The 26,360-nt window shown below is 43.5% G+C and overlaps 1 protein-coding gene across 2 annotated transcripts in view; it reads left to right on the forward strand.

Moving 5' to 3' along the window:
* Nucleotides 1–26,360, forward strand: part of rasgrf2b (Ras protein-specific guanine nucleotide-releasing factor 2b) — a 323,823-nt gene that overhangs the window by 9,756 nt on the left and 287,707 nt on the right. For both annotated transcript variants that reach the window (XM_068028824.1, XM_068028826.1), the window contains exon 2: nt 25,067–25,173. In XM_068028824.1, the coding sequence (XP_067884925.1) occupies nt 25,067–25,173 (107 nt within the window). The remainder of the gene's footprint in view (nt 1–25,066; nt 25,174–26,360) is intronic.

Genomic DNA, 26,360 nt, shown 5'->3' on the forward strand with positions numbered 1-26,360 from the left:
GTCCTCCACCCCCCCCTCCCCGACCGCTGCCACTTTACGCAGGGTGGCGGCGACGAAAAACGGCCTGCCTGCCCCAGGCCAATCGAGGCCCTTAAGTGGCCACTTAACGGCCACTTAAGGCCTCCGCCCGCCGCCGTGGGGATTTTACCCATGGCTGGTTGGGCGGCCTGAGAGAAGCCGTGTGACAAAAGCAGGCGGCTTTCCGATGGCCTGGTGGTGGTGAGGGGGGCGCGGCCCTCATGATCAGGCACCCTGTGCCCGACGGAGGGCTGTCCCCGTTGCCCCAAACACTCCCAACACCCAACACGCTCCTGTCCCCCAAATCGACCATCCTTGCCTCGCCGGGGCCTGACCTATCACCCCGGTGAGGCATCAAAAACTTACCTTCGTTCTGGGGTTCCCCGACATCTTCTTTCCGATGGCTGGGTTGCTCCTGCTCCTGTTGGCGCTGCTGGGACTAAGAGCTGCCACCCCGCTGATTGGCCAGCAGCTCCATTAGGCGGGACTTCCTGCCTCAATGAGGTGCAAGTCCCGCCTCAGACCAATTAAAGGCCTGTGGACTGCAAAATGCGGTCCGGATCCCCAAGTCAGGTGGAGGCGGGTTCACCACTGACTTTTGAGTCGGTGGATGGCCTCTGTCGGCAAGGGAAAAATTCCGGCCATAGATTTGCAGGGCTACAGGGATTGAACCGGGGAGTGGGACTGACTGCAAAGCTCCATGGAAAGCTGGCATCGACTCGATGGGCTGAATGGCCTCCTTCTGTGCCATGAATGACTCTGTGACTCTAAGTGCTTCCTAATTTCATTCTTGAGAGGTCTGACTTTAATTTTTAGACTATGTCCCCTAGTCCTAGACTCCCCAGCTGGCAGAAATAGTTTCTCTCTATCACCCCCTAACTTTATAAATTCAAGTGAATACAACCCTAGTTTGTGTAAGCTCTCCCTGTAACTTAACCCTTGGAGTCCAAGTACCATTCTGGTAAATCTAAGGCCAATATATCTTTTCTAATGTGTGGTGCCCAGAACTGCCCACAGCACTCCAGGTGTATTCTCACATGTGCTTTATATAGCTGTAGCATAACTTCTACCCACTTATATTCTAGTCCTCTGGCTATAAAGGCCAGCATTCCATTACCTTTTTTGATTATGTTCTGTACTTGCTCATGATATTTTAATCTATGCACCTGGACCCCTAAGTCTGTTTGGACCTCCAATGGTTCTAACTTTTCACCATTTAGAAAATACTCTGTTCTGTCATTTATGTCCAAAGTGGATGACCTCACATTTGCCTACATTGAAATCCATTTGCCACAGTTTTGCCTATTCACATAATCTATTAATATCTCTTTGTAATTTTATGCTTCCATCTACACTACTGACAGTGGGTGGAATCTTACCAGCTTTGAAAGTTTTCTGTTGTCGGGACCAAAAGTGGTTCTCGACCCCACTTGTGGCGGCTGACTGCACGAATTCACGATCTTTTGTGGGGTGGCCAATGAAGAAGCCGCATCCACATTCGCCTTCCAAGTAGATGGGCAGGTTGCCAATGTGGCAGGCCCAATCAGAGGGCCCGAAATTCCAGCCAGCTGGCAGCCGCACCGGGAGAGGTGAGCGCTGCTGATGCATGTAGGGGATTGTGTGGGTGCCTCAAAATAGTTCTCTGAAGCATTCTGAAAACATAAAGATAATGTTCACAGCTGTCAGGCCATCATTGTGAAGGAGGAGCCTCCACAATGCTTGTGGCTGCAGCTGTGGCCTTCTCCTCCGATTGGCTCCATGATGGGGGCATTGAGAGGAGGCGCATATGGCGTCCTGGCCTGCTGCTGGGAGGTTGCCTCCAGTACCTGCCGGGCTCCAGTCTCAGCATGGCATTGTCTGATGTCGGGAAGATCCCAACGGCAGCAGCAACTTGCTCCCAAGTGGTCCCTTAATTGGCCTATTTGAGTACCTGCCACTGCCGGGCAGGCAGCCGCAGCCGCATTGACCCCGCCTCCGGCAAGATCCCTCGGAGCCAACCTGAAGTGCTATTTTCAAATTTGGTCCCAGTCCCGCCGCCATGGGCCTGGTATGATTATGCCCATGTCGCCTATCTTTGTATCATTAAGCTTGGATGCTGCCTGACCTGCTGAGTGTTTCCAGCATTTTCTGTTCTAATTTCACTCAGGAACTTGTTTGGTTAGGCTATCAAAACTTTGGCTATAATCAAGCAGAACATTTTGTAATTAAGTAAAACTGCTAACAAGTTTTACCAGAGTGATTATTAACATTTCCCTAATCTGTCATAAACAGCATTCACAAACACAATTTGAGAAGGAAATATAAATACGCCAGACCTTCTTAAATAATTAACGGCAAAAGAATCTACATTATTAATCCTAATCTAAGGATATTAAGCATAAATTGGAGAGATTTTCCTCAAGGACAGGATTGCTACCAGAAGTGGGTCGAGGCAGGATTTCCACCAGTCGATCTGATCTTGATGTGATTCTGCTCCCAGTTTCTTGGATTGGGTCAACTAAGTATCCCAGTGCTGCAGCAGCTGAAATGTGTCGGGCCAATATTAAAGAAGGCAGAAGGCCTCTATTTGTGTCGAGTCCAATTGTTTTTAATTGGCTCTGAATGAGCTCAACAGCAAAATAACCAGCAGTTGGCAGAAGGTGAAGTGGTTGGATGGTCTGCCTTGATGCCACAAAGATCTTTCAGTGTGCTTCCCACCAAAACAATCCACTTAACACCTCTTCACTGACCATAGTCTTCAACTGCAATACAGGGTTGGGACTGGAAGGAAATCCAGTGGAATCATAACCCTCAACACACAATTTATGTGCAGCTGGTTGAGTGGTTTCTTCAGTAGCAGTGAGGACATCGCAAAGCTCAGCAGCCAATTTTGAGAGTGAAGATTCAGTGGAAGGCCTCCCCATCCAGTTTTTCTCAATTCCCCACCCCAGGTGAGAATTCAGGGGAAAATCCGCACTCATGTGTCCTGCAAGTAGATAATTTTTTTGTGCATCCTAAGCATTTTAAAAATATCCTTTATCAGTTCATTAAATACTGCCACAATATAAATCTATTCATCTGTAACATATTGCATTTCTTACAGCTGTGCACACTTCTTGAATCAAAATTTTGCCACATAATCTGAAACTCTGAACTTCCCTGAACACCTATTTACGTTATTTTCAATTAGTCACACTGTTATACCTCCTTTGCTTTACTTACCTATCAGTCCAGTCCTCCAAGATGGCACTGCTGTCCTCCTTTGACTCTATTATCATTCACTGAGCTTTGAAAATCCCTCAAACTCGTTTTTTTTTCTTAACTCCAACAAGTTTGCAAGTATTTTAGTTTACATCAAAGGCCTGTGATGAGTTTATTTTTGTTCATTCTGTCAAAACTTAATATTTTTGCATTATACTATTTCTGCAACATTTTCTCACTGGTATCATCCATCACCCTTACAGCTCCTTGCTCTTCACCCTAATCCAAAACCCATTTGTTTCCCCCGCTGGTCTTTCGAGCTGATGCCTGCTCACCCCGAGCCACTGAGAACCCACATTTAATACTTTAATGACTGACAGTGCCAGAAAATAAAGAAATAAATGAACCCAGTGTAACATTAGATGCTTGCTGCGAACTCTGGTTTAAAAATGCCTTTTCCACTTCTAGCCTTTCCTGCGGTTGCCTCTTCTATGTCCATAATTTTAATTTTAATACTGTTGCTAACTTTTGAAAGTTGATAGTGAATCTTCTCAGGCTTGGGCTGATAAGTGACAAGTAACATTTGTGCCACACAAGTGCCAGACAATGACCATCTCAAACAAGAGAGAATCTAACCATCTCCCCTTGACATTCAACAGTATTATTATTGCTGAATTCCCCACCATCAACATCCTGGGGGTTACCATTGAACAGAAACTGAACTGGACTAGCCATATAAATAATGTGGCTACAAGAGCAGGTCAGAGGCTAGGAATTCTGTGGTGAGTAACTCACCTCCTGTCCACCATCTACAAGGCACAAGTCAGGAGTGTGATGAAATACTCTCCACTTGCCTGGATAAGTGCAGTTACAACAACACTCAAGAAGCTTGACATCATCCAGGACAAAGCAGCCTGCTTGATCGGCACCCCACCTACCATCTTAAACATTCACTCCTTTCCCCACTGGGACACAGTGGCAGCAATGTGTACCATCTACAAGATGCGCTGCAGCAACTCGCCAAGCCCCCTTTGACAGCACCTTCCAAACCAACGACCTCTACCACCTAAAAGGGCAAGGGCAGCAGATGCATGGGAACACCACCAGCTGCGAGTTCCCCTCCAAGTCACACATCATCCTGACTTGGAACTATATCGCTGTTTCTTCAGTGTCGCCGGGTCAAAAACTTGGAACTTCCTTCCTTTAAGCACTGTGTGCATACCTACACCAGATGGACTGCAGCGGTTTAAAAAGGCAACTCACCATCAGCTTCTCAAGGGCAATTAGGGATGGGTAACAAATGCTGGCCTTCCCAGCGATGCTCAGATCCCATGAGAGAATTTTTTTTTCATACAGAGTTATGTAGCTGGACTGGAAACCCAGACATTGTAAGTTTACCATCCTACCATGGCATGTTGTGATTTGAATTCAAATCAGTCTGGTAATTTGTGGACTGTCTTTAAAAAAAACAATTGGTTCACTAATGTCTTTCAGGGAAAGCAACCTATTACCCCTACCTGGTCTGCACTGTTCCTTAATTCATTTCATTTCTCATTTCTAAAGCTTTGGCACTCTGTAATTCATATTCAAACTATTCATATATTCACATTAAGTTCTTTCAGTCAGTATGTGCTATATATTCTTTCCATCAAAATAATATTTATTATAATTTGATAAACTCACATTTCCATTCCTGGGATTTATGCCCCTCTTCTATCCATCTCCACAGCTTAACTCTCTGCCATATGTGCCTTAATTTGTTCCTCCTCTTTTCTCCCCCTTAGCTGCTTTTCTTCCCACCCAGCATACTTCATCCACTGAGCTCTTTTCTGCCCCATTGATCATTTTAAATGCTGCTCCCCTTCTCCTCTTCTACACCATTTGATCTTTCTCCTCTGCTACTCCACTTGTTTTTCTCCTCTCCGCTCCACCGGTTCCCCACTGTATTCCACTTCTGCTCTTTCCCTTCCCTCTTCATTGTTACACTTTTTTCCACCTGCCTACTGTTTGTACCCAACCTTGCTTTTTGCTAAGGTAACCACTCTGCTTCCTGTTACCCACTCTCTTTTTTCCGCTACCAAACCTCATCTACCCACTATCTCCCCGACACCTGATTTCACTTAATATATCATCACCTTGTACTGCACACATTCTATAAGTGTCATACTTTCCTCCTATTGTCCCACTTTTCCTATTGTACCCTACTTTTATAAAACAACATATCCTGCTACTCATTATGCACAATGCTACAGAAGACCTGCTAGTTTGTATGAATTTTTTTTTTAGAGTGCTCAAAAATACTCCAGATGCCCCCCTTTGTGTCAAACATCAACAGATCACATATGAACAAGATCATTATGTCAGGCTGTTTTTTTTTGTATCTGGAGCCAGAAAGTAACAAGCACATTCCAAAGTTACAAACACATGCGCCAAACAATAATTAAACTCAGGAGTCCAGAAATTCCATTGGGGCATTGCACCCTGGTGTAGGTCCCCTGGAATCTAACCTGCAATCTCTTTTCTCTTTCATTTATATAAGTGAGTTAGATATAGGCAGATGCAGAGTAATTACATTTTCTGATGATACCAAATTAGTGGGTATCGTAAACTATGAGGAAGTTTGCAAAACATAGATGGGGTAGCTGAGTGGGCAGATAAATTATCGATGCTTTATTTGCTTTGAATTGCAATGTTACATTTTTGGAAAAAGAATAGTGCAAGGAGGCATGCTCTGAATGATGTGATCCATAGAAAAATGGAGGAAAAGAAAGATCTCAAGGTGCAAATGTATCAACTGATCTTTAAGAATAGGATGTAGCCAGAAAATGCTACAAAAATTGAATTATGGTTTTTATACATCAGCACATTTAATATAAAGGAAAATAAAGCTTAATTTGTAAAATATACTGGCAAGTTCACAATTTCAGCATTCGCCCTGAATTTTAAAACACTGATTTGGCCCCTGCTGGAGTATTGTGTCCAATTCTGTGTACCACACCTTAGGAAGGATGCAAAGCCTTTGGAGAGTGTACAAAAGAGATTTACTAGAATGACATGAAACGTCATTCTGCTTCTCTCTCCACAGATGCTGCCAGACCTGCTGAGTATTTCCAGCATTTCTTGTTTTTTTTCCCTCATGTCACCTCTGGTTCTTTTGCCAATCACCTTAAATCTATGTCCACTCGTTATCAACCCTTTGGCCATTGAGAAGAGTTTTTCTTTGTTTATCTAAATCTTTCATGATTTTAAAACCTCTATCAAATCTCTTCTTAGCCTTCTCTGCTCTATGGAGAACAATCCAGTTTTTCCAGTCAATCCACATAACTGTAATCCATCATCCCTGGAACCATTCTATGCATCACCCCTTAGGAAGGATGCAAAGCCTTTGGAGAGTGTACAAAAGAGATTTACTAGAATGACATGAAACGTTAACTCTGCTTCTCTCTCCACAGATGCTGCCAGACCTACTGAGTATTTCCAGCATTTCTTGTTTTTATTTAGGATTTCCAGCATCTGTAATATTTTGCTTTTATTTTAGTGACATGAGGGAAAACTCTTTCAGGCAACAAGTCATTGGGATTTGGAATGCACTGCCTGATAGGGTAGTGGATACAAAATTCAATAGAGAATTGGATAGATAATTGAAGGACATAAAATTACAGGGATATGAGTGAAAAGCAGCGGAGTGGCACTAAATGGATTGCTTTTTGGAAGAGCTGGAACAGACTCAATGGGCCAAATGGCCTCTTTCTGTCCTGCACTATTCTATGGCTCTTCCAATGGCCTGCCGTAACTTTGGATGGTTAATGGAAATGCTAAATGTCATTTTTAGCCACTTATACTTTTCTATAGAGGTTCCACTGAGTGGAGATACCCTATGGCAATTCCAGGTGATTGTGTGCAAACTGTGCACCCCATTATAGTAAGGATGTTAGCATCAGGGAAGGAGTACAGTGAAGACTAACTGAACTGACTCCAAGAATTAGAGTTTTGTTATGACAAGGTGAGAAAGGGGTCTAGGAGTTCCCTCTTAGCCTTTGCCTGGTTTGACCGTAGCAGAGTTTAATTTTTAAAACACCGTGTCTTTAGCTCCCCCTCAGTGAATTCTTGTTCACTGCTCTCCAATTGTAAGGCAAAGAAATCAACCAGACAGGTTTTCTTAGAGTTAAACAAGAAAAGTGTAAGTTTATTAACCTTAAAACTCTAATTCAGTTAAAGCTACTACTAATACGCGACACAACCACGCAAGCATGCATATGCGATAAACACACACGCAGATAGAGACAGAAAAGGAGAAAGAATCAAGGGGAAAAGTTTGAAGCAATAACTGGAGTTCATTTACTGCCCTTTGAGTTTGATATAGAGTCTTTGATTGCAGTTAAATCTTGCCATTTCGTTGGGGCCCAGTGCACGCTTTCAAACTTGTTTCGATGTAGGAGTCTTCCCTCTTGAAATTTATGTGGCTTCAGTGGATCTAGAAATTCATGAGAGAGAGAGCGCCAGGGAGAGATATCTTCCTTCTCTTTTTTTTTTGTCTTCAAAGTAGTCTCTGTCTTCAACTGTCCTGTGAGCACAATTCAAACCTTCAGGTTGGCCAGCAGGTTAGTCATGTGACTAAGTTTTTTCAACAACTCTCCTGCATTTTTTGTGGATTCTCCATCTTAGCAGACACCCTCACTGGGGGCGGTGGGGGGGAGTGTGCGGTGGATGGAATGCTGGATTGATACACATTCAATGTCTGGTGATCAAATCCATTTGCTTAATTGGATCAGGGAGCAGTTCCATTGTTTCTCCAGGCAACTGTCTCTTAGTATGCAAATGTTCCCAGCCATTGCTGTTATCTCTTTAAACAAGTAATCTCTTCAGTCCAGCAACAGTTTAAAATTACTGCCACATATGATGAAATTCGTGGCAGGTGGGTTTTTCATAACTCCACACCCAGCGGAATGAAATGTGATTTTTAGAAGATTTTTTAAAAAAGGACTAGAGAGAAGAGTAAGTACAGGAAAACACACATGCATCTCTCTCATTCATTCTCATTCATTCAGAAATCCTAAAAATGTGTTCCTTCCTGTCTTGGTAGCAGTACTGCTGTAAATTGCCCTTTTGGGCATCCCAATAAACATGTGATTTTTGGGGAAGTTTTTTTTCAGTTTGCACTCTTCTATGATTGCTGAGGGTGTCTTTAGTCCTGTTGGGGTCTGCAGGGGGAGGGTTAGATTTGGTTAGCCCTAAGTTGGAGTTCTGTTCAGGAGAGTCAGTAGTGGGTGGGTCCATTCTGAACTCTTTCAGTGCTTTGATGAGTCATGCAAGGGCTTTTCACCTTAGGGGATGTTTGGTTCCCTTTTCTCCTGATTGTGGGGGTGGATTCTTTGCTAATCTTCCCTTTGTCCTTTTTTTTTAAGAGATACAGCACTGAAACAGGCCCTTCGGCCCACCAAGTCTATGCCGAACATCAACCACCCATTTATACTAATCCTACACTAAACCCATATTCCTACCAAACATCCCCGCCTGTCCCTATATTTCCCTACCACCTACCTATACTAGTGACAATTTATAATGGCCAATTTACCTATCAACCTCTGGGACACTCCTGCTTGCAGGCATTTGTCCTGATTCTATTGTTCATTGCTGCGGCACTTCGACTAGATGAGGCATCACCCTCACAGTTTCTCTGCCCTCGAGGACTTCCTTTGTCTCTGCAGGTTCTTGTAAATGCTGTTAGCAACTCTGGTGGGGTGCTTCTAGTGTCTGCATTTACATAGGAGGATGTAAGGTCTAACATTTCAAATATTTCAGGGTTGACTGACTGGACAGTGGGAGTTTGAATTTAGGATTCAATGGAAGCACACAGGTCTCTGGGTCTCACTCCTACTTACAGCACCTTCCTTTTTGCTGGAGGAGGGCCGCCTGTGTCTCCTGCTTTTCTTTCTCTCCCAGGACTGCTTGGGCTTCTATCACCTTCCCACCCTTTGTCCTTTTCGGATTTGTGGGGGTGACTAGGAAAGGTTTTCCCCTGGGGAAACCGACTTATAGATGAGAGCAAACTCATCAGCTAGAATTGCGGCTTGCCGGGCTCTATGAACTTTCTGTTCCTTTACATGCGTCTTTATGGAGACTGGGAGAGAGTTTTTAAATTCCTTGAGCAAAATTACCTCTCTGAGATTTTTCATAGTTGAGCTGCACTTTAAGAGTCTTCAGCCACTGATCAAAAGCCAGCTGCTTACTTCTTTCAAACTCCAGGTAAGTTTGATCAGTTTACTTCTTGAGTGTTCTAAACCTTTGGCGATAGGCTTCCGGTACTAACTCATATGCCCTGAGGATAGCATTTGTCAGATTATAATTGGATGAACTCTCATCTGGCAACATGGAATAAACCTCATGGGCTTTTCCAGTTAGCTTGCTTTGTAGGAGGAGAGTCCAAGCCCCAGCTGGCCAATTTAACTGCCTTGCAAGTTTTTCAAAAGATACAAAAATGCTTCCACATCTCCCTCATTGAATTTTGGAATCAATTGGGAAAATTTTAACAATTCTGTATCCAGCCCTGAATTATAATCCTCCATATTGGCCATGCTTTCACTGGGGTTACTCTGTCACCCTCTAGTTAACTCAAGCTGCCTCAGCTCTCTCTCTTCGCATTCCTTCTGGAAGGCTCTCTTGTTCTCTTTCTCCTCTCACTCTCTTTTTCTTTCTCCTATCTTGCTTTCTCTCTCTCCTCTCTTTTTTTCATGTTTCTTCTGGAAGGCTCTTTCTTTCTCTCTCTCCTGCCCCTCTCTCTCTCTCTCTCTCTATCCCGCTCTCTTTCTCTTTCTTCTAATTCAAGTTTCCTCTGTTCCAATTGTATCTTTGCTAGCAATACCCTGTCGGAGTCTATTTCTAACCCTGTTTCTGCTTCTTCAGATTCAAGGGAAAAATGGTTGGCCACTAGTCTTAGGAGTTCAGACTTTCTAGCCTTGGCATGGACAGTGATCCCACACTGCTCAGCCATTTTCCTCAACTCTTCCATTGCCAGTGCTTATAACTTATCCAAAGTTACTTCACCCTGGCTTGGGGAGTTTCTGGCTTCAGTCGCAGACATGTTACTATTCTAGCACACGCAACCCAAGAAAACCTGTATTGAAATCTTTTTTTAAAAATTGGGATCAATTTGGCTTCCCACTTCCAATTTAAAACACCGTGTTCTTAGCTCCCCCTCAGTGAATCCTTGTTCACTGCTTTCAAATTGTAGCAGCAAAGAAATCAACCAGACAGGTTTTTTTAGATTTAAACAAGAAAGATGTAAGTTTATTAACCTTAAAACTCTAATTCAGTTAAAACTACTACGAATACGCGACGCGTCCACACTAGCATGTGTACGCGATAAACACACACGCAGATAGAGACAGAAAAGGAGAAAGAATCAAGGGGAAAAGTTTGAAGCAATAACTGGAGTTCATTTACTGCCCTTTGAGTTTGATGTAGAGTCTTTGATTGCAGCTAAATCTTGCCATTTCGTTGGGGCCCAGTGCATGCTTTCAAACTTGTTTCAATGTAGGAGTCTTCCCTCTTGAGGTTTAAGTGGCTTCAGTGGATCTGGCAATTCATGAGAGGGAGCGAGCCAAGGAGAGAGACCTTCCTTCTCTTTTGTCTTCAAAGTAGTCTCTGTATTCAAACGATCCTGTGAGCACAATTCAAACCTCCAAGTTGGCCAGCAGGTTCGTCATGTGACTAACTTTTTTCAACAACAGCATTTTTTGTGGATTCCCCATCTGAGTAGACACCGTCATTTGAGGCGGGGGGCGGGGGGTGGTGGTGGGTGGATTGAATGCTGGATTGTTACACATTCAAGGTCTGGTGATCAAACTCCATTTGCGTTAATTGGATCAGGGAGCGGTTCCATTGTCTCTCCAGACAACTGTCTCTCAGTATGCAAATGTTCCCAGCCACTGCTGTTAACTCTTTAAACAAGTAATCTCTTCAGTCCAGCAACTGTTTAAAATTACTGCCACATATGATGAAATTGATATGCTTCATTCGTGGCAGGTGGGGTCTTCATTTCTTTATTAATAAAGAAAGGTTTGACATTTTCCTTTTACTGGAGCAGGAGAAGTTGGGAGAAATCTAATATCTTTTTGCAAAACGTTAAAAGGCTTTGAGAGGCTAACTAGTATAAGAACTTTTCAATTGGTTGTTGAATCAGTAACAATGGGTGCACAAGCTGAGGATAGTTATTTGAGGAACGAATGAGGAAGTTAGAAAAAATGTTTTTCACACAGAGGATTATTACAAACTGGAGTATGTTGATACCAGTGACCATTGAGGCATTGCTAATAACATAATTTAATAAGGATAAGCATTTGAAAATAAAGAATATGGAGGGAGAAATAGGAGTGGGGTAGTCAGCTCCAGTTCTAGCTCCAGCATGGGTGTGATGAGACAAAATAGTCTCCTTCTGTGCTGCTATTTTGATTAATCTTCAAAAAAATCTCAAAGCATTGATTTCCTGCAGAGCACCTGGATCAGATCAGCTACAGCCTAGGATTTCTGAGAGGCACAAACTATTCCTCTTAACTTGTAATTCAAATAAGCTATTAATTGAAAATTTTTGAGCACTGAATTCCCACTTTGTTGTGTTTTTTGACATTGTTTGATTTGCATTATTTGACAATTAAAATTATTTTAGCTTGTAAACCATTTTGAATTTTCAGAAGCAGGCAGGGGTTCTAATTAACAATTAGAGAATGGTTTATGCAGCCCTGTTATTTAAAGACTAGAATTGGAGAATTATAGACCACTTGGATTCTGCTGTGAAGATGCCCAGAATTGAATGTCCTGCTGATGCTCAGTCAAGATTCACACATGAATAATTAACATTTGGGAAAGGTAGTGGAGAGCACCCAGTGCGGAAAGAGTTATAGCCCAGCAAGGTTCAGTGCCTTCAGGAGAAAAATTTGATGAGGGGAAATTCAACATTTAAAAAAAAAACCTTTATGAATTAACAACACCCAAACCTTTTAAGTTCTTGATGCTAGAAAGGTTTAAAATATTCAAACTCACTTAAAAATTACACATAAAAGCCTTATATAACATGTATCTATTCATTTAGCATGACCCAGCATATCTAATTTAATCAGTTCTTAGAAACTGCATGTAGACGAATAGTAATGGAACTAAAATCTCCTTAGTACTTGAGCCAGATTATAGATTCAATCTTATTGTGTGTTTCTACAAAATAAAGTTCAATTTAGAGTTTTAAAATTCTATCAAATAGTAATGCGTGCATATGTTGATTTTTTTTTTAATGAGATGCTACTTAAAAATTCTGAAGAGGTATATTTCTCAGCATGAAAGAATTTACATTAAGGTAAAATTGTATTTGCGTAAATGGAAACGTAAATTTTAATTTTGTGAGTACGAAAACTCATTTCACAGCATTATATATCGTGTGGAATCACTGAGAATTCAAAGTTCATATGAGGTAATGGCAAATCTAGTGATATTTTGCATTCACTAATGGAAATTGTACATGTAAGTCAGTTAATGTTCTCTGGTATAACTGAGCTATGGAAAATATGCTTTTCTAAATTCCAAAACTCAATGTTTTTCATTGCAAAATCTATGATGCAATTGATAAGATTTTTTTGCCAATTTGCTTCCTGCCTTCCCAGAGGACTCATGATATCCCAGACACTACATCGAGCAACCTGGGGAAAAATTCCAGCAGCAGAGTTTATGCAGGCTTCTGTTACCAAACTCTTTCTGCCTTTAGTCTCATGAAAATAGCTGTAGTGCTGCTGTGATCGGGATTTATTCTTTTTCTTCTTCCTTCTCCTCCTCTGCCCTTCAGTTTTCCTCTGCGGGTAAATAACTTGTTAAGGAAAAGTGGATCTAACTTACTCGGTGTTTTGTCGGACTCTATTTTCTGTTGTCTCACTGTAAGCAAAATATCACAAAGAATTACATCGAATTTTACAGCACAGAAACAGGCCGTTCAGCTCAACTGGTCCAGTGTGCTGCTTGGTAACACGTTAATCCGAGAATTTGGATATTCAGGTTAAATTCATGGTAATGGGGTAGAAATTTATCTTGAGTGATAGTCCTAAATGGGCAGTATTGCATTGCTACCCGTTATACACTTAGCTTGATGGTCAGTTTTATTGAAGGCACTGAAACTGAATATCAGGCAGGGAGCATAACAGGTGACCAATTTAACACCATTCAGGACAAATTTCTATCCCAATGTCTCTAAGGCTCTTACCTTAAGAGTGGGGAACATTTTTCCTTAACACAATAGAATATTGTGATATGATTTTGCAGTGTGCAAACCTTCTATCGGCCTATCTTTTCATGCATTTCACTTCACATTTTTATTTTAATGGATGATGGTGAGTCCTCGAGTATTCATAGGATTACATATGATATACAGCACAGAAACAGGCCATTCGGCCCAACCAGTCCATGTCAGCATTTATGTTCCACTTGAGCCTCCTCCCATCTTTCCTCATATAAATCGATCATCGTAACCCTCTATGCCCTTCTCCCTCTTATGCTTGTCTAGATTTCCCCTTAAATTCATCTATACTCTTAGCTTCAGCCATTCCCTGTGGTAGCGAGTTCATATTCTCATCACTCTTTTTGGGTAAAGAGGTTTCTTCTGAATTCCCTACAGGACATCACTGCAGGAGTTCCTCAGTGTAGTGTCCAACGTCCAACCATCTTCAGCTGCTTCATCAATGACCTACCTTCAATCATAAGGTCAGAAGTGGGGATGTTCGCTGATTATTGTGCAATGTTCAGCACCATTCGTGACTCCTCAGATACTGAAGCAGTCCGTGTAGAAATGCAGCAAGACTTGGACAATATCCAGGCTTGGGCTGATAAGTGGCAAGTAACATTCACGCCACACAAGTGCCAGGCAATGACCATCTCCAACAAGAGAGAATCTAACCATCTCCCCTTGACATTCAACGGCATTACCATCGCTGAATCCTCCAACATCAACATCCTAGGGGCTACCATTGACCAGAAACTGAACTGGAGTAGCCATATAAATACCGTGGCTACAAGAGCAGGTCAGAGGCTAGGAATCCTGAGGCGAGTAACTCACCTCCTGACTCCCCAAAGCCTGTCCACCATCTAAAAGGCACAAGTCAGGAGTGTGATGGAATACTCTCCACTTGCCTGGATGGGTGCAGCTCCAACAACACTCAAGAAGCTCGACACCATCCAGGACAAAGCAGCCCGCTTGATTGGCACCCCATCTACAAACAGTCACTCCCTCCACTACCGACGCACAGTGGCAGCAGTGTGTACCATCTACAAGATGCACTGCAGCAATGCACCAAGGCTCCTTAGACAGCACCTTCCAAACCCGCGACCTCTACCAACTAGAAGGACAAGGGCAGCAAATGCATGGGAACACCTCCACCTGCAAGTTCCCCTCCAAGTCACACACCATCCTGACTTGGAACTATATCACCGTTCCTTCACTGTCGCTGGGTCAAAATCCTAGAATTCCCTTCCTAACAGCACTGTGGGTGTACCTACCCCAAATGGACTGCAGTGGTTCAAGAAGGCAGCTCACCACCACCTTTTCAAGGGCAATTAGGGATGGGCAATAAATGCTGGCCTAGCCAGCGATGCCCACATCCTTGAATGAACAAAAAAAAAAATTCTTGGTGACCATCTTATATTGATAGTCTCTCGTTGTCCTCTTCCCCACAAGTGGAAACATTCTCTCTATATCCACTCTATCAAAACCTTTCATAATTTTAAAGACCTCAATTTGGTCACCCCTCAGCCTTTTTTCAAGAGAAAAAACACCCAGCCTGTTCATCCTTTCCTGATATGTATACCCTCGCATTTCTGGTATCATCCTAGTAAATCTCTCTGCACCATCTCCAATGCCTCTATATCATTTTTATTATTTGGCGACCAGAAGTGTTCACAGTAAAGTGTGGCCTAACAAATGATTGATATAGGTTTAGCATAACCTCCCTACTTTCTATCCCTCTAGAAATAAAGCCTAATGTTTGGTTTGCTTTTTCTCTGGCCTTGCTAACCTGTGTGCAACTTTTAGTGATTGGTGTATTTGTACTCCGAGATCCTTTTATTCTTTTATCCCACCTGGATTTGCAATTTCCCACTAAAAATTATCTCCCTATTCTCCTACCAAAATGTACAACCTCACGTTTATCTGTGTTGAATTTCATTTGCCAATTATTTGTCCATTCTGCAAGTTTACTAATGTCCTCTTGTAATTTGTTGCAGTCCTCCTCAGTATTGACTATTCCCCTTAATCTAGTGTCATCCTCAAATTTAGAAATTGTATTTTTGATTCTTGGTGCCCATAGCCCTCCCTTCCGTGATTATGCTACAATGAGTTTTTGCTGTCCTCCAGAACCACATTTATATGGTCGTTCTTGACTGTGAGTGTTGATATCATCACAAACATTGTCTCACTTTGACAGATTTTTCCCTTGCTAACCTCAACAGCGATGATCAGTTACCACGCACAGTCCAGTGTTTGTACCAGGGATCATCCTAAGTGTTCTGATGAAAGGTCACTGACCTGAAAGATTAACTCTGCTTCTTTCTCCACAGATGCTGCCAGACCTGCTAGGTTTTTCCAGCACTTTGTTTTTAATTCAGATTTCCAGCATTCGCAGTATTTTGCTTTTATTCATCCTAATTGGTATTGCTCAGTAGCACAGTTACATGGAGTATTTATTGAATGACCCATCAGAAAATGTTTTTTCCAGAATTCAGCTTTTCTTAGAATTAAGAGTAGTAAATGACAATCACTAGATGAGAAAAGGTTGTTTAAAACCGAATAAAAAAAAACATGTAAGCTGTGTGCAGTTTTGGTCCCCCTACCTTAGGAAGGATATTATTGCTATAGAGGGAGTGCAACGAAGGTTCACCAGACTTGTTCCCGGGATGGTGGGACTGTCCTATGAAGAGAGATTGGGGAAACTTGTCCTGTATTCTCTAGAGTTTCGAAGAATGAGAGGTGATCTCATTGAAACCTACAAAATACTTTCAGGGATAGACAGGGTAGATGCAGCTAAGATGTTTCCCCTGGTTGGGGAGTCTAGAACCAGCAAACACAATTGAAAAATAAGGGGGAAGCCATTTAGGACAGAGATGAGGAGAAATTTCTTTATTCAGAGGGTTGTGAATCTTTGGAATTCTCTGCCTCAGAGGGCTATGGAAGCTCAGTCATTGAGTATGTTTAAAGCAGAGATTGACAGATTTCTAAATACAAATGACATAAAGGGATATGAGGATAGTGTGGGAAAAAGGCATTGAAGTGGATGATCAGCCGTAATCTGTTCAAATTGCGGAGCAGCCTTGATGGGCTGAATGGCCTTCTCCTGCTCCTATTTTCTATGTTCCTAAAACAGAAAATGCTGGGAATACTCAGTAGGTCTGGCAGCATCTGTGGAGAGAGAAACAGATTTAACGTTTCAGGTCAATGACCTTTCATCAGAACAGTTCTGATGCTGCCAGACCTGCTGAGCATTTCCAGCATTTTCTATTTTTATACCATGCATTTCTAAATGGCTCCTCAATACAAAGAAACAGAGCTTTACAGGGGGGTTAGCAGTGAGTGAACACTGAACCAATGGAAAGAGGAAGATGGGCTAAGTAGGAGATGAGGCACATTTGAAGCGACAGGTCGTTAGGAGGTTTCTGAAGGCAGAAAGTGAAGTAACAATAAAGAATCCTGAGGAAGGGAGGTCCAGAGGGCAGTGACATTGTGGCTACCGACGGTGGAGTCCTGGGAGTAAAGAACAAAAGTAAGCCAGTGTTCGAGAACTGGAGGGTGTGCATTGTGGCTTATAATTGGAAACTATAGACAAAAGGAGGAAACAAGAACATGGAGGGATTTGAAAGTGAGATTGGAAATTCTCTGCTGCAAGGGGACCTTGTGAAGCTTGGCAAGGACAGGTGTGATGGGGATGCAAGCCTTAATGTGGTGAGAGCACAGTTCTAGGTGATTTTAGTTTACAGTAGGTGGGAAGACTGCCAAGGAGTGTGTTGGAGAAATTCATCCTCGATAATAAAGACGTGGATTACAATTTCAGCAGCAGAGGAGGTGGAAGTGGGCAATGTTTTGGATGTGAAAGAAAATAGTCTTTGAGATCAATCAGATGTGGGGAAGGGGAGGAGGTTAAGCTTGGGATTGGGCAGGATGCCAAGTTTCTGCACATCTGGACTTAGTTTGAAGTGTCAGTTAGATTGATTGACAGAGTAGAGGATAGAGGCACATAGTTGCTGGTGTTTAAGTGATGGCTTCAGGTTATATTTTGTTTTGGAAGCACTTTCGCAAATAAACCACATCAATTTACATAATATTTATCTTTCATTGAAATCATATTGATACCAGTTTGTTTTCTGTGTGTTAGAAATGCTGCAAACTATGCTCTAATTTATATTGAATGTGTAGATTGTAGGGTAGATTTTCCAAGTCCTTCCCCATGATGATGTACTTGGACCTCCATGAGTGCACTGCCAGCAGGGCGTGGACTTCACCACAGGCAAGGACTCAAAAAATCTACTCCTCAAACCGCAGTATCTGTTCAATCAAACTTGATTTTAGCTGCTACATTTATGTAGCACAAAGGCCTTTCATCACACAACTAATTATTGAAATTAACTTTTTATTTGTTACATCAAGCCAAAGAGTTAAACTGGCCTCTGAGGGTCAAACATAAAGGATAAGGACTCATACCTTACAGACAATGTCCCAGACACTGCCATCATGATTCCTGGGTATATCCTGTCCCACCGACAGTACAGACCCAGCAGAGATGGTGGCACAGTGGTATACAGTTGGGAGGGAGTTACCCTGGGAGTTCTCAACATCGACTCCAGACCCCATGACATCTTATGGCATCAGGTCAAACATGGGCAAGGAAACCTCCTGCTGATTACCACCTACTGCCTTCCCTCAGCTGATGAATCCGTACTCCTCCACTTTGAACACACTTGGAGGAAGCACTGAGGGTGGCAAGGGTGCAGAATGTACTCTGGGTGGGGGACTTCAATGTCCATCACCAAGAGTGGTTCGGTAGCACCACTACTGACCGAGCTGGCCGAGTCCTAAAGGACATAGCTGCTAGACTGCGTCTGCTGCAGGCGCTGAGGGAACCAACAAGAGGGAAAAATATACCTAATTTTGTCCTCACCAATCTGCCTGCCGCAGATGCATCTCTCCATGACAGTATTGGTAGGAGTGACCATCGCACAGTCCTTGTGGAGACGAAGTCCCGCCTTCACATTGAGGATACTGTCCATTGTGTTGTGTGGCACTATCACCATGCTGAATGGGATAGATTTAGAACAGATCTAGCAATGCAAAGCTGGGCATCCATGTGGCACTTTGGGCCATCAGCAGCAGCAGAATTGTACTCAACCACAATCTGTAACTTCATGGCCCGGCATATCCCCCACTCTACCATTACCATCAAGCTAGGAGACCAACCCTGGTTCAATGAAGAGTGCAGGAGGGCATGCCAGGAGCAGCACCAGGCATGCCTCAATATGAGGTGTCAACCTGGTGAAGCTACAACACAGGACTATCTGCGTGCCAAGCTGCATAAGCAGCATGCGATAGATAGAGCTAAGCGATCCCATAACCAACGGATCAGATCTAAGCTTTGCAGTCCTGCCACATCCAGCCGGTGGTGGACAATTAAACAACTAACTGGAGGAGGTGGCTCCACAAATATCCCCATCCTCAATGATGGGGGAGCCCAGCACATCAGTGCGAAAGATAAGGCTGAAGCATTTGCAACAATCTTCAGCCAGAAGTGCCGAGTTGATGATCCATCTCGGCCTCCTCCTGAAGTTCCCAGCATCACAGATGCCAGACTTCAGACAATTCAATTCACTCCATGTGATATCCAGAAAGGACTGAAAGCACTGGATACTGCAAAAGCTATGGGCCCTGACAATATTCCGGCAATAGTACTGAAGACCTGTGCTCCAGAACTTGCCGCGCCCCTAGCCAAGCTGTTCCAGTACAGCTACAACACTGGCATCTACCCTGCAATGTGGAAAATTGCCCAGGTATGTCCTGTACACAAAAAGCAGGACAAGTCCAACCCGGCTAATTACCGCCCCGTCAGCCTACTCTCAATCATCAGTAAAGTGATGGAAGGTGTCATCAACAGTGCCATCAAGCGGCATTTGCTTAGCAATAACTTGCTCTGTGATGCTCAGTTTGGGTTCTGCCAGGGCCACTCAGCTCCTGACCTCATTACAGCCTTGGTTCAAACATGGACAAAAGAGCTGAACTCAAGAGGTGAGGTGAGAGTGACTGCCCTTGACATCAAGGCAGCATTTGACTGAGTATGGCATCAAGGAGCCCAATCAAAACTGAATTCAATGGGAATCGGGGGAAAACTCTCCACTGGTTGGAGTCATACCTAGCGCAAAGGAAGATGGTTGTGGTTGTTGGAGGTCAATCATCTCAGCTCCTGGACATCACTGCAGAAGTTCCTCACAGTAGCGTCCTAGGCCCAACCATCTTTAGCTGCTTCATCAATGACCTTCCTGTGCGGCACAGTGGCGCAGTGGTTAGCATCGCAGCCTCACAGCTCCAGCAACCTGGGTTCAATTCTGGGTACTGCCTGTGTGGAGTTTGCCAGTTCTCCCTGTGACTGTGTGGGTTTTCGCCGGGTGCTCCAGTTTCCTCCCACAGCCAAAGACTTGCAGGTAATAAGTAAATTGGCCATTGTAAATTGCCCCTAGTGTAGGTAGGTGGTAGGGAATATGGGATTACTGTAGCGTTAGTTGGGCCGAAGGGCCTGTTTCAGTGCTGTATCTCTAAAAAAAAATCATAAAGGTCAGAAGTGGGGATGTTCACTGATGATTGTGCAATGTTCAGCACCATTCACAACTCCTCAGATGCTGAAGTAGTCTGTGTAGAAATGCAGCAAACCTGGACAATATCCAAGCTTGGGCTGATAAGTGGCAAGTAACATTCACGCCACACAAGTGCTAGGCAATGACCATCTCTAACAAGAGAGAATCTAACCATCTCCCCTTGACATTCAATGACATTATGATCGCTGATTCCCCCACTATCAACATCCTGGGGGTTACCATTGACCAGAAACTAAACTGGAGAAGCCATATAAATACCGTGGCTGCAAGAGCAGGTCAGAGGCTAGGAATCCTGAGGCGAGTATCTCACCTCCTGACTCCCCAAATCCTGTCCAGCATCTACAAGGCACAAGTTAGGAATGTTATGGAATACTCTCCACTTGCCTGCATGGGTGCAGCTCCAATAACACTCAAGAAGCTCGACACCATCCAGGACAAAGCAGCATGCTTGATTGACACCCCATCCACAAACATTCACTCCCTCCACTACCGACATACAGTGGCAGCAGTGTGTACCATCTACAAGATGCACTGCAGCAATACACCAAGGTTCCTTAGACAGCACCTTCCAAACCAGCGACCTCTACCACCTAGAAGGACAAGGGCAGCAAATGCATGGGAACACCACTACCTGCAAGTTCCCTTCCAAGCCACACACCATCCTGACTTGAAACTATATCGCCGTTCCTTCGCTGCTGCTGGGTCAAAATCCTAGAACTCCCTTCCTAATCGCACTGTGGGTGTATCTACCCCATGTGGACTGCAGCGGTTCAAGAACGCGGCTCACCACCACCTTCTCAAGGGCAATTAGGAATGGCCCAGCCTGGCCCAGCCTGTGACGCCCACATCCCATGAATGAATTTTTTTTTTTAAATCACTGAGTGGTGTCTCAAGTGCGTGTTGTACACTTGATCCCATACTATTTTGTAAGTTTGTTTTTGTACCTCTGATCTTAGAATATTGCTTTGCTTTTGACCTTCAAAGACAATTTTTTAAGATGGTGTTGTGCATTGTGTGAATTGATGGGATTCTGTGTGCCTACACCTTCGGGTTTTAAAAAAAGTGTGCTTGATTTTTGTAGTGCCAGTGGGGTTCCCAGCGCTGGGCCGAAATGACACGGGTAATGCCGCTTCAGCCTTTGTGATCCCCTGAACCCCATCCCTTTTAAAGATGGGGATCCCACCTCCAAGAGCTGCCGGCCAATTACTGTTGGTACTGCAGAGGCCTTGGACCCAAGCCTAGCACTAGAGACCCGGATCAGAGGTAGGTGAGGCAGGGTCAATCTGGAAGACCCCAGTGAAGCGGAGTGGGAGGGTGAGCGTTAAGTGCAGGGGTTGTGGGGTCCAGAAAGTTGGAGTTATTCCTGGTGGGGTGGGGGGGAGGTGCTCTGTGGGCCAGAGATTGCCCACAGAGGAGAGACCGCTCCCCAAGCCCGTAAGGAGGGCGCCTCCTGTTAGTAAGCGACCTCCCCGCTTGGCGGAGGCACCCCCCACCACTGGTGAAATCCCTGGAGCGGGGCGGAAGAGGCCCTCAAGTGGCTGTTAATAGGCCACTTAAAGTCCTCAATTGGCCTCTGGCCGGGAAGTCCCCTGACAAAATCGCTTGGCGATGGGGAGGCTACTGACCCTCTGCCCCCACCTCCTGTCACAATTCTATGGGTCCCCACTTCTGACATGCTTTCGGGGCCCATAAATCCAGCCCAGTGGATGCATTGGTTTTAATCTTTCAAAATTCCCTCGATTCTAGAAAGCTCCCTATGAATTGGTAGATAGCAAGCATAAACCTAATATTCAGGAAAGGAGGGAGAGAGAAAACAGGAATAAAGCAGAAACTGCTGGAAATACTGGCAGCATCTACGGAGAGAAAAGCAGAGTTTACGTTTCAGGTCTGTGACCTTTCATCAGAGAGAAAACAGGGATGTTTAGTCCTCTTAGATACATCAGTAGTAGGAAAATGCTAGACTTTATTATTAATCATGTGGAAACCGGGCCCTTGGAAAATCATAATATGATTAGGCAGAGTCAACACAGATTTAAGAAAGGAAAAACCTGTTTGACAAATCTGTTAGAGTTTTTTGAGGTTGTTATGAGTAGGCAAGATAAGGGCCAACCAGTGGAGGTAGTGTGCCACACAAGAGGTTATTGCACAAAATCTGGGCTAATGGGATTGAGGTTACAATATTAGCATGGATTGAGGATTAGTTAATGGCTTTGGCAAGGTGTAACTGGTGGGATACTGCAAGAGACAGTGCTTGGGCCTTAGCTATTTACAATCTATTATCAATGACTTAGATGGGTGTAATGTATCTAAGTTTGTTGACAATACAAAGTTAGATAGGAAAGTAAGCAGTGAGGAGGATGCAAAGATGCTGCAAAATGATTTAGACAAGTTGAGTGAGTGGGCAAGAATGTGGCAGATGAAATATAATGTTGAGAAATGTGAAATTATCCACTTTGATAGGAAAAATTGATAAGCAGAATATTTTTTAAATGATGAGAGATGGGGAAAAGCTGATATTTAGACAGTTCACAGAAAGTTAACACGCAGATACAGCAAGCAATTAAGAAAGCAAATGATATGTTAGCCTTTCTTGCAAAGGGGTTGGAGTTTAGGAGTAACAAAGTCTTGACAATTGTATAGGTTCTTAGTGAGACCACCCCTGGAGTACTGTGTACAGTTTTGGTTTCCTTACCTCAGGAAGGATATACTTGCCTTTGAGAGAGTGCAATGAAGGTTCACTGGACTGATTCCTGGGATGAGGGGATTGTCCTATGTGGAGAGATTGAGTAGACTAGGTTGACATTCTCTCGCGTTTAAAGGAATGAGAGGTGATCTCATTAAAACAGATAAAATTCTCAAGGGGCTTGACCAAGTAGATTCTGGAAGGATGTTTCATCTGGCTGGGGAATCTAGAGCTAAAGGGTTATAGTCTCAGAATAGGAGTCAGCCAATTAGGACTGAAATGAGGAGAAATTTCTTCACTCAATCGGTTGCGAATCTTTGGAATTCTCTACCCCAGAGAGTTGTGGATGCTCAGTCGCTGCGTAAATTCAAGACAGAGGTCGATAGATTTTTGCACGCTAAGGAAATCAAGGGATATGGGGATGGTGTGGGAAGCTGTAGCTGAGGTAGATTACCAGCCACGATCTTATTGAATGGCAGAGCAGGCTTGTGGGGCTAAATGGCCTACTCCTGCTCCTATCCTCTTATGTTCTTATTATATTTTGTGGCGCAGTCAAAAGCATGGTGCTTCCCAGTCATTGTTAAGATCCACAGTTACTCAAGGACAACTTGTCACTAATCTATCACTAAATTTATCACTATGATAGTAGACCATATTCATCTGCACCAGACAACAAGCTTTTGGGCCATGTTTTATCCATCAGGGATCTGCTAACTCAACAATCATAAAGGATTAACCCTAGATTTTCATGATCTGTTTGGTTCAGTTCCCTCCCCCAGCAATGCCTGTGACTGCCATTCACTCAGTGAGCAGAAGATGGTTTAAAACAGCCAGGGAGGAGACCACACAACTCCAGGATAAGAGAGCAAACGGTAGCCTCCTTCCAGCAGCACATGGCTTTGGAACCATGTCTGCAGATGGGCTCAGAGATCGCTATTGAGTCCAGAGCAAGTTCAGGGGGAGTCAGAGGCTAACATAAGAGCAGGATCCCGGAACTTGGAGTGAGTAGGGGAAGGGAAAGGCCATTCTTGGGCTGTGTGTGAACAAGATATACCAGGGTAAGGGATACAGAATGGGAAGAACTTGCTATTTAAAATCATTGCTACTTTCTCTCCTCAAACCAACAATGAACATTCCTGCTTTAGTTTCAGTCTCAAGCTGTTTCCTGCTAATTTTAAAGCTGAGCTTGATAGATTTTTGTCAACCAAAGGTATTAAGGGATACAAGGCAAAGGCAGGTATATGGGGCAGGATTTTTAGGCCTCGATGGGGACGAGTGTAGAGGCATGCGGACGCTAAAATTTGTGCTGCTGGCTGACTTGCCAGTTTGCCGACTCCATCCCACACCTGAAGGCAGGATTGGAATCGGCAGGGCTACCTGCCTGCAAGTGGTGGGTAGCCAATTAATGGCAGTCTATTAAGGCCCATTGCCAGATGCTGATTGCAATCTTACAGTCAACCTTTGGCCCCCGAAGTTTCAGGGACTTGGCCAGCTGCCTGGAGGCAGCTCGTGGCGGCAGACTGGGTACCAGCACTCATGACAGGGTTTGATGCCCTCCCCACCTGCCTGGCCTCAGCTGCAGCTGCAGTCCACCCTGCAGAGGGGTTCCCTCTCCACAATGGTGGCCCGGCTGCTGAATTTATCAGTTTAAAAAGTTGGAGAGAGGGTGCCTCAAAAATGGAAGCACTCTCACTTTCTCTCTCTCTCTCTCTCTCTTTCTCTTTCTCTTTCTCTTTCCTTAACTGAAAGCTGCTGCCTCCTTTTGGCCCTCCGCTTCAAGAGCCCGCCAGCCTACCATCCTTCATTGCCCCTAATTTGCCAATTCAGGGAAGATCACTGCCAGGTGACTATTTCCCACAGCGTGCGGGATTGTGACCACAATTGACCACGATGTCGGGTCCCGACCCAAAGGGCAAAATCCTGCCCATGGAGGTAGGTCACAGATCAGCCACAATCTTATTGAATGAGGGAAAAGCTTGCAGGCTGAATGGCCTACTCCTGGTCCGATGTTTTTGTTTTTGGACAGTTCAATCAACTAGCCATGCATTTACCAATGACGTCCTGAGGTGACTTATAATCAAGACATATGCACTTAGCCAGTGCTCTCTTCTATGACGTTGCCCATCTCTATAATTCAAAACGCAGCTGGAGAAGGATATTTTCATCATTTGAGTTAGTTTTGTTAATTGCCAGATTTATTTTTGTTAATGAGAATTTTGGTTAAATCTGAATGTCATCAATAGACTTTTTGTTCTGATGTTTCACGACATCATGACTAATTTTGTAATGTCCTGTTTCTTTGTGCAGCATTATTTTACTATAAATTTTGGCCATGAAGGGCATAAACCTTTGGAGCTCCGGATTGAGGAAGAGGCTGACTGTGAAACATGGGTGGATGCTATTCAACAGGCCAGGTACAGCCATTTACATTTTGTATATTTGAATCCATAAACTGCCCTTAGGATGACAACAACTTACATTTAATGTCATCACTTAAAAAATGTTGCCACGCATTTTATAAACCAGGAGGTTGGTAATGAACTGATAAAGGAAGAATTTAGTGAGGGAAAGCAAAGACATGGTTTAAAAGATAGATTTTTTAGAAGGTTTCTGAAGAAAATCCAGTGAGCAGGTGGTAGCAACTGAACAATCAGCTTCCAAAAGTTAAGTGAAGGGAGTAAAGAACAAGGAGACACAGAGACATGGTTGCAAGATGGTACAACATGGATTTGTGATTGGAAAAATTCACTGAGTGGAGTGGGATCCTGGAGGGATTTGAAGACCGGTCGAAGGATCTTGAAGTTACTTTCAGTGGCACTGGGGACTAACGGAACTTAGCAAGGAAATAGAATGATGAGTGTGGGGGCTTTGTGAGGGAGAATGCACTTGCTGAGGAATTTTGGATTTGCTGAAGTTTGTAAAGAGTGCAGCATGGATGCTAAAAAAGGTTTAAAATGACAAAACAATGGATTACGATTTCAGCAGGAAATGGACAGTGTTCCCTTACTGCCTAATGTCTTGTTTGTTTGACTTAATCTAAAAAAATACTGTTAACAGAATTTGGAAAATCACTGAAATGCATAAAGGCATTATAGTTTCTTCTGAGCGAATCAGTAGAAGGTGTTCTATATTGACTTTGCTTGTCAAAATAGTTGCAAGTATTCTGTCTGTTAGAAATAGATAAATGTTTAAATATTAAAAAAGAAAGATAATGCATTTTACAGTGCATTCTGCATTCTTGGGACAACCGAAGTATTTTTTAACCAATTAATTAATTTTGAAGTGCAGTCACTGTTGTAGGCAAATGCAAGGTATCACAAATAGCAAATGACCAGATAGTTTGATTTTGTTGGCATTGGCTGAGGGAGGAATGTTGGCCAGAAGAACATAAATAGTGCCATAGGATCTTTATTTTTAGTAGTTATTTATTTTCTTCTAATGAATTGCTTTAGATTCCACATTTTCCAATATTCTTTTTACTGTGCCATTAATGTGCGATTACAATCCCCTCACAAACAAAACCCAATGTAGAGAATGGGAAATCTGTCTCCTACCCTTTCTATAAATACAGTACCAATAGCTCAGTCACAAATTCCTGCTT

Source organism: Heterodontus francisci, chromosome 4, assembly GCF_036365525.1.
Source record: "Heterodontus francisci isolate sHetFra1 chromosome 4, sHetFra1.hap1, whole genome shotgun sequence".
Lineage (NCBI taxonomy): Eukaryota > Metazoa > Chordata > Chondrichthyes > Heterodontiformes > Heterodontidae > Heterodontus > Heterodontus francisci.